The sequence below is a fragment of the Marmota flaviventris genome, chromosome 6, assembly GCF_047511675.1.
Source record: "Marmota flaviventris isolate mMarFla1 chromosome 6, mMarFla1.hap1, whole genome shotgun sequence".
Classification (NCBI taxonomy): Eukaryota; Metazoa; Chordata; class Mammalia; order Rodentia; family Sciuridae; genus Marmota; species Marmota flaviventris.
In genome coordinates this window covers 114,167,622-114,185,607 of record NC_092503.1, presented here as the reverse complement: position 1 = coordinate 114,185,607, position 17,986 = coordinate 114,167,622, and the positions used below count along the sequence as shown (strand labels likewise).

At 36.3% G+C, this 17,986-nt stretch overlaps 1 protein-coding gene across 1 annotated transcript in view; it reads right to left on the bottom strand.

The window, feature by feature from the left end:
* Kif6 (kinesin family member 6) overlaps positions 1-17,986 on the bottom strand; it is a 380,879-nt gene that overhangs the window by 211,193 nt on the left and 151,700 nt on the right. The window contains 3 exon segments of the mRNA XM_027943549.2: positions 10,652-10,755; positions 16,642-16,728; positions 17,681-17,824. Coding sequence (XP_027799350.2) covers positions 10,652-10,755; positions 16,642-16,728; positions 17,681-17,824 — 335 coding nt within the window.

Below are 17,986 nucleotides of genomic sequence, written 5' to 3'. Positions count from 1 at the left end.
TCTACTTCTTTAATGTCTAATGATGTTGAATTTTCATGTCATTATTTGCTATCTGTTCATCTTCCAATATAATGTTTGCTCAAACATTTTGTCCACAGTTTTTATTGTGTTTTCTTATTATTTAATTGTGATAATTTTGTAAGTATTCTGGACATAAGCCCTTCATCAGATATGTTTTTAAAATTATATTTTTAAAATAAAAATATATTGCTTTTAAAATCTTAACAGATTTTTCCAAAGAGCAGATATTTTAAATTTTGATGAAGTGCAAATTATCTCCCCCTGTCCCCTTTTCAGTACTGGAATCAAGGGCTTCACGCATGCTAGGTTAGTGCCCCACCACTATGCTGTACCTCCATCTCCTCTTTTTTCTTTTATGGTTTGTGTTTTTTATGTTCTAAGAAATCTTTGACTAATTCAAGGTTACAAAGACTTTCTTCTTTCTTTTGGAAGTTTTATATTTTAAGTTTTACATTTATTCCTATGACCCAGTTCAAATAAATATTTGTACATAATGTAAGGTATAGGCTGTTCTTCTCTAATGAAGTTGTTTTAGCTAAGTCCTCTGCACTAATAAAAATTTTAGAATCAGTTTCTCAGTTTCTACACACAAGAATCAACTTGCTGGAATTTTGGCTGGGACTATATTATATCTATAGATCAATTTGGAGAGAACTGATGTCCTAAATAACCCAACTATGAATATGATATATTTCTTAATGTTTTAAAATATTTTTTCTTCTACAGTGTTTTATAGTTTTCAGTGTATAAGTATTGTATTTATTTTGTTAGATTTATCACTAAGCATTTTGCACTTTTTGATGCTACTGTCAATGATGCATTTTTCTAATGCAGTGTTTTATTTCAAATTTCAATTGCTCATTGTTTTTATACAGAAATGCAATTGAATTTGTGTATTGACTTTGTATCCTACAACTTTGATAAGCTCATTTTACTAGTTCAAATAATTTTTCTGCATTCTTTGATGTCTTCCATATAGAAATCATGTTTATATTTTCTTCCCATGATGCTCTAAATCTTTCAGAATGATATGGAATATAAGTGGTAAGAAAGGACATCATCATATTGTTTCCAATTTTAAGAAGAAAGATGGCTGTTTTTCACTATCAATTATTACTTTGAGTGAAAGCTTCTTTCTATTCCTATTTTGCTGAGAGTTTTGACTATTAATGAATGTGGAATTTTGTACGTAAGTCTCTCAGTCACCATTAAATAAAGGAGTAGCTCCTCTACATATGGTATTCATAACCCATCATGAAGTCACCATATACATGCCTAATCCTATTCTTCAATTCCTCGATGAGAACCTCAGGTTCCTGCCAGGCCAGTTTCAGTCCAGATCAGTGTTAGTGCTTCTATACACAAACCTCCATGCAGGCTCCTGCTCTTCTGCAGCCCCCATTTCCCTCCACACATCCTCTCATTCCTTCTCAGCACCATTGTTAGAATGGTGCCTCCTTCTTGGCATTTCTTAAGCATTCAGCTTATTCCATGGTTAAAATCGGTAATGACTTTCCCCATTTTCAGATCCCTACATAATGATTTAGTTTTTTTATTCTCATAGATAGTAAATAATTAAACCACATGTAATAAACTGATATCCAATAAACTGATATGCACAGTTATGTATCATAGATATCTCTGGCATAGACATATCATTTGGTTTAACTCTTTCATTTTACACATAAGGAAACTTCAGTCTAGAGAATTATTTAAAAACTGATATAGGTCAAACTGGAACGATAATTAAAGTTTTAAAATTCTCAGTGTCCATTTTTGTTTCTAATGGTAAATTCTATTATTCTGTTTTATGTATATTTGTGTGTATTTATGTCTATATCTGTGTGTGTAAGTTTCCCCAATAAAATTGTAATTTCTTATAATTATTTTTGTATTTTATATTCCTACTTCCCCTCCAAAACTATTAAAATTATTAGCATCTAGTAGTTACTCAATAAATTTATGCTGAAGGATTAATTGATTTACACGAAGACTTTTTTTTCTGCTAGAAAAGGATTCAGATATTTGGAGGTACCCAAACGCTTTGGACAAACTTGAGCTTATGAGAAATAATTCAGTTTCAACTCAGAAGTAAATAGTTACAATACAGAAAATATTCCACTCACTTAGATTTAGGTCAGAATATAAAGCTTTCATCTTAGCCACAATCCATAGGCTTATTATGTTATACAAAGAACAAAGATGTTATATGTTTAGAGAATCAGTCATAATCAAATCTTCACCCAAGAAGTTCCGTATAAACATTAACTTGGCTCTATAGCCTTCATCCAGCTGTCTCTTTTCAAATTTACTCAAGCCAAAAAAAAAAAAAAAAAGATGTAAACTAAAAATATCACAATAACTGGAGGTTGACATCTGAAATCCTCTTCAATTACAGCATCCAAGTCAATGCAACAAATATTTACATTAAGAACTGGAATGTTGGGAAATGGTGCAAAAATTTGATAGGGCTGGATATCAGACATCTCTAAACTGCCCAACAATATTACATAGAATACCGTATCTAAGAAATAGCTGCTTTCTGACACCCTTCAGAGAAGCCCTGACAGAAATACCCTTATGCCATGCCAGTCAGCATAAGCCCAGGGATCAGCAGAACAGAGAAAGAGACAAGAGCTAGAGTGAGTGTTCCTGCCACTCTATCCCGCCAAACTGTGGGGCTCTTCTTCTCCCCAATACCACTGCCTCATTCCTACCCACTCCACTTGGAGAGGGGGGTGCTATGGGAGGACTGAAGTAGATCAACATTTCTGAGAAAATGTCCACGGAGCGTAGAAGACAAAGGACAGACTAATGATGTGATGTAGCAGTGTTACACTAGGGACACATTTTAATTTCTCTGTTTCTCACTTTAAAATGATAAAAGACTCCTGAGTCTGTTAAAAATTGGGTTGTGCTAACATCTAATTATGGCAAAGCACGATGCAACAATAATATAACAAAAACAATAAGAACAAAATGCTTATCTGAATATTCACACTGTCAGTGTGAACAAGCACCAAATTCCCTGGATTGCTGGAAACCTGTTTGGCTTTGTCAGAGTGGATGTGGTTTTAAACAGTCCTTCTGCCTAAGGGCTGATCAGGAATCACTAAGACACAATGCTATACAGCATGTTTCTCTCAATAGCAGAGCAATCATTTGGTGAGAATTACTGAAGTTTATTTAGTAGCACTTAAACTACTTTTACATGATTCCTGAACTCAAAAATCCCATTTCTTGGTTTCTACTCAAAGGACTTAAAATCAGCATACTACAGTGACACAGCCATGTCAATGTTACTAGCAGCTCAATTCACAATAGCTAAACTATGGAACCAACCTAGGTGTCCTTCAATAGATGAATGGATAAAGAAAATGGGGTATATATATTCAATGGATATTACTCAACTTTAAAGAAAAATGAAATTATGGCATTTGCCAGTAAAGTTGGAGAAAATCATGCTAAGCGAAATAAGCCAATCCCAAAACACCAAAGGCCAAATGTTTTCTCTGATATGAGGATGCTAATTCATGATGAGGTGGGGGGGGCACTAGGGAAAAATAGAGTTACCTTAGATTAGATAGAGAGGAGTGAAGGGAGGAAGGGAGGGGATATAGGGATAGGAAGGACAGTAGAATGAAATAGGCATTATTACCTTATGTACATATATGACTGCATAACTGATGTGATTCTACACCATGTACCATCAGAAAAATGATAAATGATACCCCACCTATGTATGATATAGTATACTTTGATAAAGTATGTAAGTACATTCTACTGTCATGTATAACTAACTAAAACAAATAAAATGATAACAGAAAAAAATGATCATTATTATCTCTGCATTCTCACTGTGTTTTGTTGGTACCTTCTCATAAAGCTTCTATATTGTGTCATCATTACTTGTGCTTATGTGTGTCACTACCACCAAACTGTGAGCCCCTGAAGATTGGGATCTCTGTGTTCTTTTCAGGGCCACAGTAGTTTTGTGAATGCTACATGAATAATAAATAATGAGTGAATGAATGAACTATTTGCAAAAACTAATGGCTACTTGACATACTATCTATGTAGAATCCGTCCAGATTGACATTCATATGTTTTTTATCTATGGATCAAAAGAAATCAGTCCAAGAACTCTCTCAGTTTTTAATCTGTTGTTGATTTTATTGTTTTCACTCTTATCTCCAAAACTGTTATGAATGGGACATTTGATTATTTCAATAACTTAAATGGGAAAATTCATACATGGAATTAAGTGGCAAGTTAATAAGTGACAATATTCAGTATCACAAAGAGTATATAACAAAACTTGCTTGTATTGCTGCTTCTTATACTTCATTGTGTATTTCTCTTTGCTAAAGCATAACGTGTGGTAGTTCTCTTGCCCCTGCAAGTCGTGAATCCCTCTTGTTCTCGTCTTTCTCACACTGTTGGCAGTCCACTTAGGTCTGTTTCTCTCCTTCCTTTGGTGAGTTCATCTTTTCTAGACTCTCAGCTATCTCATCTGGGGCAGCCAGTCTTGAACAAGGGGCTGAGCAGCTGTGGGTGCTTGTGTTCTTTATTGTTTTCAGTGAGAAGCGGAGCTTGGCAGAGCTGCAGGCAGCAGCTGGTGTGCAGTGATTATTTAGCCCCTCTCTGTCAGAGACCTGGGGTCCTTTCTAATTTCCCTGTCCTAAGCGCTGGGAAGGAGGAGTTCACAAGGGCTCATAGGACCAACTGCTTTCACCACAACAGCCCTGCCAAAGGCTCCTGGGCTGTTCCAGCCCCTCCTGCTCCAGCGTTCCCCCACCTCTAGACATGGAGCCTTCACAGGGTTGCACCTGTGTCTTCATCAAGCCTTTCCTCTTGCCCATTTCAACCTCCTCTCACTATCTCAGGAACTCCTCAAAGCCTCCAGTCCCTGGATAAGTCCACTTGTTGATTTCAGACATGGTTAGAGATTCATGTGTTTCTATTGGTACCATAACTCTAGATTTGGTGCAGCACAAATGGAGTCTGACAATAGAAATCACCACACTGAGAATCTTACTCTTAAACGGGGCCTCCTATGCAACACAGGAAACACAGGAATGAGAGAAACACACTGGTACTTATTGATATGATGCATCAAGACCCAATTTCCACCTTTTTCCTGTTTGACTCTGCATCACAGAAAACTGATCCCTGACTTCTTTAATAACTAGGTAAGGTCAGCCAATGGGAGACCCTGGTGGAAGACTGAGAGGAGGATGAAACAGATGTCCAGGATTGTCGCCTGGATGATGTGTCAGCACCTGTGGCTCTTCAGTGGTCAGTACTCCATGGCCAGTCTGGGAGCACTCACCAGGTCTCACTCCTACCTGTGAGCTCCAGCTCTTGAGTCTTAGTAACATCACCTTGTCTTGTTGTCCCTCCAGTTCTAAGTGTGGGACCTGCCATTACTGATCTTGGAGCACTGCATCACTGCTTGTTGAGTTTCTAAGCAATACATCTTCTGTGCTCTTGTCTTACTATATTAGATTCCTTTCACTGAAAGGCTGGGAGTGGCTTAGTTTTTCTGGCTGGAGCATGACTTGAAGATCAAAAATCTGAAGAGTTATCTTCAAAGATAATAAGAGGCGATTCTTTTCTTTGAGGGAAAAGGGGCATTTCAGTGAAGGAATTCTAGGTTAGTATTCTTAAAGAATATCAGATAAAGTAGACTTTACGCCAAAGTTAATCAGAAGGGAGAAAGGTCATTTCATACTGCTTAGGGGAGTCATACAATAATAAAAAATTATAACTAGTTATGTTCCAAACAATACAGCATCTATATACATCAAACACCCTTTTCATCATCAAGAATCAAATAGACTACAACATAATAATACTGGGTGGCTTTAACACACTTCTCTCATCACTGCATAGATCTTCCAAACAAAAGCTAAACAAAGAAGCTACAGAATTAAAAAAAAAAATTTAGACTTAACAGACATATATAGAACATTTCACTTATCAATGACTGAATGATTTTCTTTTCAGCAGCACATGGATTATTTTCTAAAATATATCATATTTTAGGTCACAAAGCAGCTCTTAGCAAATAAAAAAAATAATACCTTGCATTCTATCAGACCTTAATAGAATGAAATTAGAACTCACTGATAAAATACAAACCAGAAACTACTATAAAACCTGGAGATTAAATAATACACTATTGAATAATGAATGGATAGCAGAAGAAATCAGTCATGACATAAAAAAAATACTTGGAGGTAAATGAAAAAAGTGATACAACATGATACAACATATAAAAATTTCCAGGACACTATGGAGGCATTGAACTCATTCGTTAAAGAATAGAAAAACACCAAATAAATAATCTAACATTACATCTCAAGGCCCTAGAAGAAGAATGAATTTACACCAAAATAAGTAGAACACAGGAAATTATTAAAAATCAGAGCCAAATTCAATAAAATCGAGATAAAAAATTTTAAAAATCAATGAAACAAAAAATTGGTTCTTTGAAATAATAAGCAAAATCGATAAACCCTTGGCCAACCTAACCAAAAGAAGGAGGGGAAGAAACTCAAGTTATTAAAATCCATGATAAAAAAGGAAACATTGCCACACACACTTCTAAAATATAGAAAGTATCTTGAAAATTTATACTCCAATAAGCTAGAAAATTTAAAAGACACTGACAAATTCCTAAAGACATATGACTTACCCAAATCAAACCAGAGGATATAGAAAATTTAAATAGATCAATTGCAAGTAATGAAATTGAAGATGCCATAAAAGCCTGCCAACAAATAAAAGCCCAGGACTGGATGGATGCTCACCCAAGTTCTACCAGGGCTTCAAAGACAAACTAACACCAATCCTCCTCAGATTATTCCATGAAACAAAGAAGAAGGGAACTTTCAAAAACTCATTCTATGAAGCTAGTATCACCCTAATACCAAAACCAAACAGAAACACATCAAGGAGTTTCAGACCAATATCTTTGATGAATATTGATGCAAAAATTCTTAATAAAATACTGGTAAATCACATATAAAAACACATTAAAAAGACAGTGCACTATGATCAAGTGGGTGTCATCCCAGGGATGCAAGGTTGGTTCAACATATGGAAATTAATAAACATATTCTCCACATAAATAAGACTTAAAGGCAAGAATCCAATGATTATCTCAATAGATGCAGAGAAAGCATTGGTCAAAATACAGCCTCCATTCTTGTTTAAAACACTAGAAAAACTATAGATAAAAGGCACACACCTCAGCACTGAGGCATAAGACAAACCCAAGGCCAACATCATTCTAAATGGAGAAAAACTGAAAGCATACCGTCTAAAATCAGGAACAAGACTTGATGCCCACTTCACCACTTCTATTTAACATAGTCCTTGAAACTCTAGCCAGAGAAATTAAGCCAAAGAAAAAAATTAAAGGTATATGAATAGGAAAAGAAGAGCTCCAAGTATATCTGTCAACAACACAAACCATATTTAAAAGATTCAAAAAAACTCACCTAAAAATTTCTAGAACTCATAAATGAATTCAGCAAAGTAGCAGGATATAAAATTAACACCCATAAATCAACTGCAATGATGATGAATATACCAATGATGAATCAGCTGAAAGAGAAATTAGGAAAACTATCCCATTCACAATAGCCTCAAAAAAACATAACACTTGGGAATCAATCTAACAAAAGAGGTGAAAGACCTCTACAATGAAAACTACATAATACTAAAGAAAGAAATTGAAGAACTTAGATAATGGAAAGATCTCCTATGTTCATGGATAGGCAGAATTAATATTGTCAAAGGGCCATACTACCAAAAGTGCTATAGAGATTTAATGCAATTTCTATTATAATTCCAGTGATGTTCTTCATCGAAATAGAAAAAGCAGTCGTGAAATTTATTTGGAAAAATAAGAGACCCAGAATAGCCAAAGCAATCCTTTGCAAGAAGAGTGAAGTAGGAAGCATCACAATACCAGACCTTAAAGTATACTACAGAGCTATAGTAACAAAAAATGGCATGGTATTGGCACCAAAACAGACATGAAGATCAAAGGGACAGAATAGAAGACACAGAGACAAACCCACATAAATACAGTTATCTCATACTAGACAAAGGCACCATAAACCTACATTGGGGAAAAGATAGCCTCTTCAACAAATGGTGCTGGAAAAACTGGGAATCCATATATAGCAGAATGAAATTGAGCCCCTATCTCTTACTCTGCACAAAACTCAACTCAAAGTGGATCAAAGACCTAGGAATTAGACCAGAGACCTAGGAATTAGACCAGACACTCCAACAGTCACCTTAGGAACTGACTTCTTCAACAAGACTCCTAAAGTGCAAGAAGTAAAATCGAAAATCAATAAATGGGCTGGGATCAAACTATAAAGCTTCTTTTCAGCAAAAGAAATAATCAAGAACATGGAAAAAGAGCCTACAGAATGGGAGAAAATCTTTGCCACCTGCACCTCAATAGGGTGTAAATATGCAAAGAACTCAGAAAGGTTAGCAATAAAAAACCAAATAACCCATTTAATAAATGGCAAAGGAACTGAACAGATACTTCTCAAAAGAAGAAATATGATCAGACAACAAATATATGAAAAAAATCTTCAACATCTCTAACAATTAGAAAAATTCAAATTAAAACCACATTGAGATTTCATCTCACTCTGGTCAAGAGTGGCAATTATCAAGAATACAAGTAATAATAAATGTTGGTGAGGATGTGGGGAAAAGGGTATACTCATACATTATTGGTTAGACTGCAGATTGGTGCAACCACTCTGGAAAACAGTATGGGGATTCCTCAGAAAACTTGGAATGGAACCATCATTTGACCCAGTTATCCCATTCCTTGGTATATGTCCAAAGGACTTAAAATCAGCATACTACAGTGACACAGCCATATCAATGTTTATAGCAGCACAATTCACAATAGCTAAGTTATGGAGCCAACTTAGGTGTCCTTCAACAGATGAATGGACAAAGAAAATGTAGTGTATATACATAATGGAATATGACTCAGCCATAAAGAAGAATGACTTTATGACATTTGCCAGTAAATGGACAGAACTGGAGAGTATCATGCTAAGTGAAATAAGCCAATCTCCCCAAATCAACAGTTAACTGTTTTCTCTGATATGCAGAAGCTAACCCACAATACAAGAGGGACAGGAAGAACAGAAGTTCAGTGGATTAGACAAAGGCTAATGAAGGAAAGGAAAGGGGGATAAGAATAGGAGAGACAGTGGATGAATCTGACATAAGTTTCCTACATACATACATGAATACAACACAGTGAATCTCACCATTGTGTACATCCACAAGACTGGGGTCCCAATTAGAATAAGATATATTTCATGCTTGTATAATTATATCAAAATGGACTCAGCTGTCATGTATAACTTAAAAAGAACCAACAACAAAAAAGAATATTCTATAAAGGATATCCCGAGCTACTTCAAGGAGTGATATTGCAAATTTGCCACAAAGCAGTTTTGCAGGGGCTTATCCTACTACATATAGTGTTGTAGAATTAGGAAACACTTTCCTGGAGGACAGAAAGTTTGCTGAATGCCTTTCAAGTTTTAGCCATACCTCCTGGGAAGCTGTACAGCAGTTTAAGGAAAACAACTGCATTCTTTCCCCCCGCCCCCTGCACCCCCTCAGTATGGGAACTGAAATCAGGGCCTGGCACATGCTAGACAAATCCTCTAGCATGAGCTACATCTCAATTCTTCTTTATTTTTTATCTTGAAACAGGGTCTTGCTAAGTTCCCCAGCCTGGCAACTTGTGATCTTCCTGCCTCCGTCTACTGAGTGGCTGGTATTACAGGTACGGTCTTTTTACTTACCATTTTCTCTGTTGAGGGAAAGTTAGGTGAAATGGCAGTTTAATCTTTAGAAAAAAATCTTGTATGGCTCTATTTGTTATTTGGAAATAGAGAATGACACTGCTCTAAGCCTGGTCCATTATTATCACTACACAGATGCTAAATAAGCAGCACAGAAAACAAGAGAGCCCACCACTGTGGTGCATGATCAGAGAGAGAACGCGGCCCCAGCATGCCACCGACATGCCATATGGCCACAAATCTAAAGGCTCTGAAAGATGCCATGCTTGCACAAGCCCTGAATACCTGCTTTCATTCCCAGTTGGAGTGCTTGAACTACAATATATGGGCCATCTATTTATTAAAGGAGAAAGCTTACTTTGGCATAGGATAAATTGGTGCTTGCAGCAAGATGCAGTTTAATACAAAGGATGTTTCTTGAACTTCTTTCAGATCTGAGATCCACAGCTTTAGTGTTTGGGGTGTGGATTTTAAAACTGCATGACTCTTCCCCAGCCCTTTTTTTGCAGCTGGCATGAGAAGGAGATTCCCATTCTCTCCATGCCCTGTTCTTTACTTGCTCAAAGCTGAGGTGGCAAAGACACTGGCAGCCTCATGCAGCTTTTCATGGAAAGCCTCCACTCTAACTGGCGCCTGAATGCAATCTCAGACTGTCCCAGGAGACCGTCATGCTCTGAGGTGAATTTGTAATGTCAAGGCCAACAAAGAAGTTAACACAAACTTTCACTGTTCGAGAAAAAGAAAAAAGTCTGCAGGCTTACTGAAGGAGCTCTGCTTCTGTGAGTGCCTCTGTCCTCTGCTCCCCAGTGACAAGGGCCAGTTCATCCCTCAGTTCCTGGATTTCCTTTTGAAGGCATATAATCATCTATGAAAGGCAACGTGGGAGGGTAAATGTCAGTTTCTCATTAATGTGACCTGATGGCAGAGAGCATATATCTTTTAGAATTATGAACTATTTATGGATATAAAAATGGTTAGAGAATGATCTAAAAGGCACTTCTGTACCTACCAGCCATCTTTGTATTTATTTATTTTTTTTATTTATTTATCTTTTTATTTATTCATTTTATCGGTTCTTTTTTAGTTATACATGATAATTGAACCCATTTTGATGTAATTATACAAGCATGGAATATATATTATTCTATTTAGGACCTCAGAACCTCTCCTTCCTCCAAAATTTCATAATTTGTAAATCTTAATATTGTATCAAATAGCTATAGAATAATAATAACAACTATGATTATTATCATTATTATTTGGTATTGGGGATTGAAGCCAGGGACACCTTAACACTGAGCTACCTATATTCCCAGTCCTTTTTATTTTTTATTTTCAGACAGGGGGTCTCACTAAGTTGCTGAGGCTGGCCTCGAGTTTGTGATCCTCCTGCCTCTGTCTCCTGAGTAGCTGGGATTACAGGTGTATACCAACACACCTGACTTAGAATTAATTTTTAGCAAACAAAACATACTGATGTAACTGGAACCTGCTATTTTCTATTCCCCTTCCGTCCTCTCTGGGATGATCACTCGAATGCCTTTACCATACTTAGTTAAGTTGCACTTGACAGTTATGGTATGAATTTACATTATCTTCAGCTATGTGTATGTATGTTCCTGTTTCCCCACATTTTTGTTACTATGTAATATGGACAGGTGCTTTAATTTTATCAATCTGGTAGGTGTTAAATGATATCTCATTTTAGTTCTAATCTGCATTTTCATAATATTAGTGAATCTGATCATCTTTGCATATGTATATTGATTGTTTGGGTTTCTCCTTCTGAGAATATGTATTCACATTCTTGCCAAGATATCAATTGATTTGTTTTTCTTTTCCTTATTAATCTGCAGCCTTCTTCATATATTCTGGATCTGAATCCTTTGCTAGTTTTACATGATTCACCTATTTTCTCCCAATCTATATCATGTTCTCCTCTTCATGGTGTTATTTTTGATAGATGGAAGTTTTGAATCTCAATATAATCAAATTAGCAATTTTTAAGCTGTACTTTTGTATTTTCTTAAAGAAAATCTGTCTTACCCCAAACCAAAGTTTATTTTGTGATATTTAAAAAGCATTAAAGCTTTACTTTTCACACTTAGGTAGCTTTTATTTTGTATAAGATATAACATAGGAATCAAATTTCAATTTTTTATATGACTAACCATATAAAATTGCTAATATAATTATGCTGTATAACATATTTCTACATGTAAATGTGTCTGCTTCTGGGCTAGAGTTGAAAACATTTGCCTATATACATGATAATGCTATAATTTAAATTATTATATCTTAAAGAAATTTTGGCATCTAGAAAAGACAACCCCCTTCCATATTTTGCTTAGAGTTTCCTATTCTTGGCCATTTGCTCTTCCATATAAATTTTGGGACTAGCTCATCAAATTATATAAAAGCCTTCCTCAAATTTTATTTGGAATTACATTGAATCATCCCATCCATGAACATGGTAAGCCTCTCTCCTTCAATAAAAATTTATAATTTTTCTATAAATATCTTATTTGTAGAAAAAAGTTTTTGTTGATATTGTAATTGGAATTTTGGAAAATTATATTTTCTAATTGTTAGCCTCTGGAATACAAAAATGCAATTCAGTTTTGGATTACATACTAAATAATTTTCCAAGCATATTTTGGTTCTGTTTATTATTAAATATTCTTGAATGTTCTACATAAACAATAAAATTATCTGCAAGTAAGGACAGATGTTTTCTTCTTTTCTAATTCTCATGCATTTTATTATTTTTTATTGTCTCACTGTCCTAGCTAGGATCTTCATGTGTAATTCTTAAAACAGTCTTTTGTTATTTCTTCTAACATTTCACTTTTAAAGTGATGTTTATGTAATTTTTTGATTAATATGCTTTATTAGTTTAAATGTTCACTTACAGTTTAATGAGTCTTTCAGTGTGTGGATGAATGCTTAATGTTATCAAATACTTTATTTGAAATCATCCAATTTTTTTTCATTTAAACTGTGCATGTGATCAATCACCTACATTCATGTAATTTGTCTTTTAATTTGAACTATTTCAGAATACAGAAAAGGCATTAAATAATATATGATACCCACTACATAGCTGAAGTTAACACCCATGTCCCCACTATTTAAGAAATAAAACATTATAGATCTCTTAAAAGCTCTCACCCCTGTATTGCCTTCCATAAACAAATTCTCATTATAATTTTGTTTTTTATTTTTCCCATTTTTTTCTATGCATTGATATATTTTCTAGTGATAACTTATTCCTAAATACTTTTTTGGGGTGGGTACTGGGGATTGAACCCAGGGGCACTCAACCACTGAGCCACATCCCCAGCCCTATTTTGTATTTTATCTAGAGACAGGGGCTCACTGAGTTGCTTAGGGTCTTCTTGTTACTGAGGACGGCTTTGAATTCGAGATCCTGCTGCCTCAGCCTCTGAGCTGCTGGGATTACAGAGATGCACCACGGCGCCCAGCTTATCCCTAAATCCTCGAAATAAACCCCCTGTGATCATTATGCAAACTTCCTAAAACAAAAATTAGCAGCTCCAATCCAGCTTTCACACTCCTTTGACTATTTGGTATTACTCACCAGAAAAAAGAAAGAAGGGGGGTGGGGGGAGAAAAGAACAGACAATAAAAAGAGAGAAAAGAACAAAAAAGAAAGAATGGAATGGAAAGAGAGAGAGAGAAAAGAAAGAAAAAAAATCTAGTTTGTCTTTCAGTACCTTTGCTAATTCCATAACTTTGCTAGCAGGTTGCCAGGCTAAAAGGGTTGTATGAATTTGAACTTCAAAATCATGAGAGGTAGTGCCGAGAGTTTCAGTTTTTTATATAAAGTACTTTTTGTTCTACTTAGAGTCCAGGCTAAGGCAGACAAGTTGCGCTAATGTCTCTCTATGCCATTAGATTCCACCCCCCCTCCCACAGGCTTTTTGTTAGGGAGATAAGAAGATATCTTAGGTTCAAAATTCCAGGACCTACTCCTATCCCTTTGTTACAACTCTTTTTACCCACTCCAGGACAACTGTAGCCTCAGCTTTCTTTCAGGCTCTGGTGAATTCTTTTAATTTCTTTCAACCTCAGATATATATTTCAAAGATGCTTCTAAAAATTTATTTAGGTGAGTTTCAAGTGATCTGGACCACATCAATATGAACAGAAGTCCCAAAGAATGTGGTACTGAGTATTTTGCACATGTCAGTGTTCCTAGGATTTTATTTGAATGCATATAGGAGAGTCTGAATTTTATTTGTTAGCTTCTTTTAAAAAATATTCCCAGAATCATCAAGCTATGAAGAACAAAAATCTTCAGACAAGAACCGTGAGTCATTCATTTGAACTCTCCTCCAAAAAATTAATATATTTGGTGCAATACATTTTGCTTCTATTAAACCTTTCAAAGTGAAATGTAAAAAATTACATTATTTCCCTGTCTTATCAAGTAGATATATCAAACTAAGCCAACTTTTTATGATTTGAGATGACCACAGTTATACCTCCCATCAGATTACTGCAGGAACTCTGAAATTAAAGCCATCCTGAGAAGATACTGGCCCAAGCCCGGTCACCAACTCTGACCTGGCTCACAGTTCTTTTATCACCTTCTCTCTCTGAAGTACCAATACTTTTAAGGAAAGTAGGGCAGATCCTTGATCACTCCCATCTTACAGGGCTGCTTCCACATTTGCCATTATAATTTGAGAGTAAGGCATAAGAAATCCCACCCAGTTGTGTCTTAGGTGGTTTCTAGACAAATTTCCAATTGTCACTTACACTTCAGATAAACTATGTATGTAAAATAATAAATAGAAATGTCAGTGTTCAGAAGAAATTATTATAGAAATGAGGAAACAACACTTGTTAATTACTAGATTGTTCTGTACTAGGCAGACCCCAGCAACTTGTTCAATTATCAGCTATTAGCTTTTCACTCCTCATCTCTGTTTTCTTTAAATCTCTCACAGATCCATATCAAACACATAATAATGTTCGCCTTTCTTCAAATTCATCATGTCGCTTCAAGGAAGCGTCTCTCTAGACAATTCAAAGGAAAACCCCTTCCAATGTCTAATATGTTGATTTTTATTAATTTTTGTCTTCGGGGCAGTAATGTCATAACTGTCTGTCTTGTTCTTCACAGGAATGTCATAGGGCAGCTGGAAGGTAGGGACAGTAGGAAGTGCAATTTCTCTTGACTCAGGCCCTTGCATTCCATCTCTTCTTCCCTGTGGGGGCTCTTCTTGATGCTGATACCTGACCAGGGCCTGAACGGAAATAGACTCCTGCCTCATCCATTGGTTTCTCCAGAAGAGAATTCTATCAGGGAAGCCTGGTGCTCCCAGAGGCAAGCAGGGTAAAACAGATATTCCCATCATTCCTTTTTCTTCCTTTCTCTCTATTCTTCAGTGTAATGATTTCAGGGGAGAAGGGGCAAATAATCAAGAGGAAGTAATTAATATGGAAAACAGTAAATTTGAGAAATTTTTAATTGAAGCACTGTTGGCAAGATTTCATATTCCTTAATAATGCATACTAGAAAACCTACATCAGCTTATATTCTGGAGAAATAAGTAAAATTGAGTGATTTTTAAAAAATGTTATATAATCCATTTTTTTTTTTTTTTTTTGGTAGTGCTGGGGATTGAACCCAGGGTTTCACAGAGCCTAGACACATGCTATACCACTGAGCTGTATCTTTCACCAGCCCTAACAAATCTTTTATTTGGGGATGGGGGGTTACCAGGGATTGAACTCAGGGGCACTCAACCACTGAGCCACATCCCCATCCCTATTTTGTATTTTATTTAGAGACAGGGTCTCACTGAATTTTCTTCTTGTTACTGAGGCTGGCTATGAACTTGTGATTCTGCTGCTTCAGCCTCTGAGCTGCTGGGATTAAAGGTGGGCACCACTGTGCCTAATATATCAATCTTAATTATAGAATTTGACAAAACTTGAGATATTTCATTTCTACATTTTAAGTGTTGGCATGAGCTGATTTGGTACTGCATTTCCTTTATAGAAAGCTAACAAACAGAAAAGAGAAAATATATACATTCATGAAACTTGAAGTTTTTTTCCCTTAAAAAAAGTGTTTTGATAAAGAAGGACTTATTACTATCAAACAAGAAACTTGCTCATTTTTCCAAGAATCAGACTGATAATTTTTGAAAGTCCCTAGAATATAGGACAGTGATTCAAAATATTTTTCCCATTAGCATTTCTCTTTCGTTATAAGCATTTATACAAGATGGCTTGTTCTTGTCTCTAGAAAGCTAAACTGAGTTTTGGAACAGGCTGCCTATGTATTTAGGTCTCAGGGCACAACTCTGTGGTAAAGTGGTGGGAGCTGGAGGTAGGAGCACAGATTCTTGGCTGGACTGTCTAGATTTGAATCCTGGCTCTGCTACTTATTTTTGTTATTGCTGTTGTTTCTTGGTACTGGGGATCAAACTCAGGTGCTTTATCACTGAGTACTGACCCTTTTTAGATTTATTTTGAGACAGGGTCTAAGTTGCTGAGACTCATTAGCACTGTGATTATGAGCAAGTTACCATCCTTGTGCCTCAATTTTATTATCTGCAGAGACAGAGCCAGCATTTACTCATCGGCTTGTTCTGAGAATTTAATCAGTTAATGCCTTACTTAGAACACTGTCTAGTACAGAGTAAATGCTCCAGCCCGAGTTTTAGCTAATCTTTGATATAATCATTTTTTTCAACAGTTACAAGTTGCTTACCGATCTGGGATCGATTTCTTCATTAAGAACAGCTTCATTCTTTATGAGTGCCACTCGTTGTGCAAATCTGCAGGTAGATATAGATTCCTACAAAGCAAAACAACTTTTAAAAGGGTTATAGCAGGGAGAGAAATTTCTTGTTAGACAAAACTTAAATTTTAGTCATAGAAAAAAGATGCATACCTAAAGAGTGATGTATATAAAAACCACAATGAAGAATGATGCCTCTAAATTAGGGAACTTAGCTCTGGAAGGTTATTTTCTTGATTTTGTCTTAATAAAATGACCAATGCCAAAAATATGGGAGATCCTAAGACCCCAAATGGCAACTGACATGTGTTTTTAAGTATTGATCTGTTAAACCAGAACCAGACATGTAAGTCATAATCACAGCAGGTACCACAACCACAAACATGAGAGACTACAAAATAAATATTTGTAACAGACCAAGAAGTGAGGCCGTTCACGGCACCTCACCATCAAAGGCTTGGCGTGCTCTGGGAAGCACCCTGCTGCTCTCTTGGAGAGGATCTGGACCCCAAACATTCAGCAACTGCAATGTGGGAAACGTCAGCTGGCTCCAGAGCAGCCCAGGAGAGCCGTTCACTAGCCGGGCACCGCCAAAGCAGCCAGCACGCTGCACTCTGGGACACGTCTGGGGACAGATCTCAGGTACACCTCCAAGGCACCCGGATTTTACTAGCCAGGAGCAAAACTGTTCAAGAGAAGCAAGAGAAGACTCTCTCATTTCTCTGCCTAAAAATGCCTTTCAAATTTAAGCAGGCCTTCCAAAATTTGTGTCTACAGCTTTCTCAAACCACCTGGTATATGTGAAGTCAGTTCTCAAATGGATTTTTTTACAATGCTAGCAAATAACCTAATGCTGAGAACTCTGTGGTGTGTTCACCCCTGAAGCCTATCTCAACCCAGCAGAAAAGATGGAAACTCACTCAGGACCCTCAACTTGATCCCCAAAACCAGCAAGGAAAACCCAGGCTAAGATCCCCTGAATAAAAAGAAAAAAAGAAAAACAACATACGTCGATATTCCTTTTCTCTAAAGAGAGCGTCGCAATCATAGTGGTCATGCAGTTCCCTCCCAAACTGTCTCTCAGGACACTGGTCATCATGGAGTTCCTGTAAGGAATGTGCGAACGTTTTTTTTCTGAAAGGGCAATGATGACCTGTGATAAAGTTGAAAAAAACAATAGCATTACCTTGATAGGAAAGGCTCAAGTGACAAACAGTGGAGCTTCAGCAGCAATAAAAATAGGAAAAGAAAGAATGACTAAATGCAGGGTGACATCTAAAAGTTGGGCACGGAATAAATACCTTAGCAAGAATAT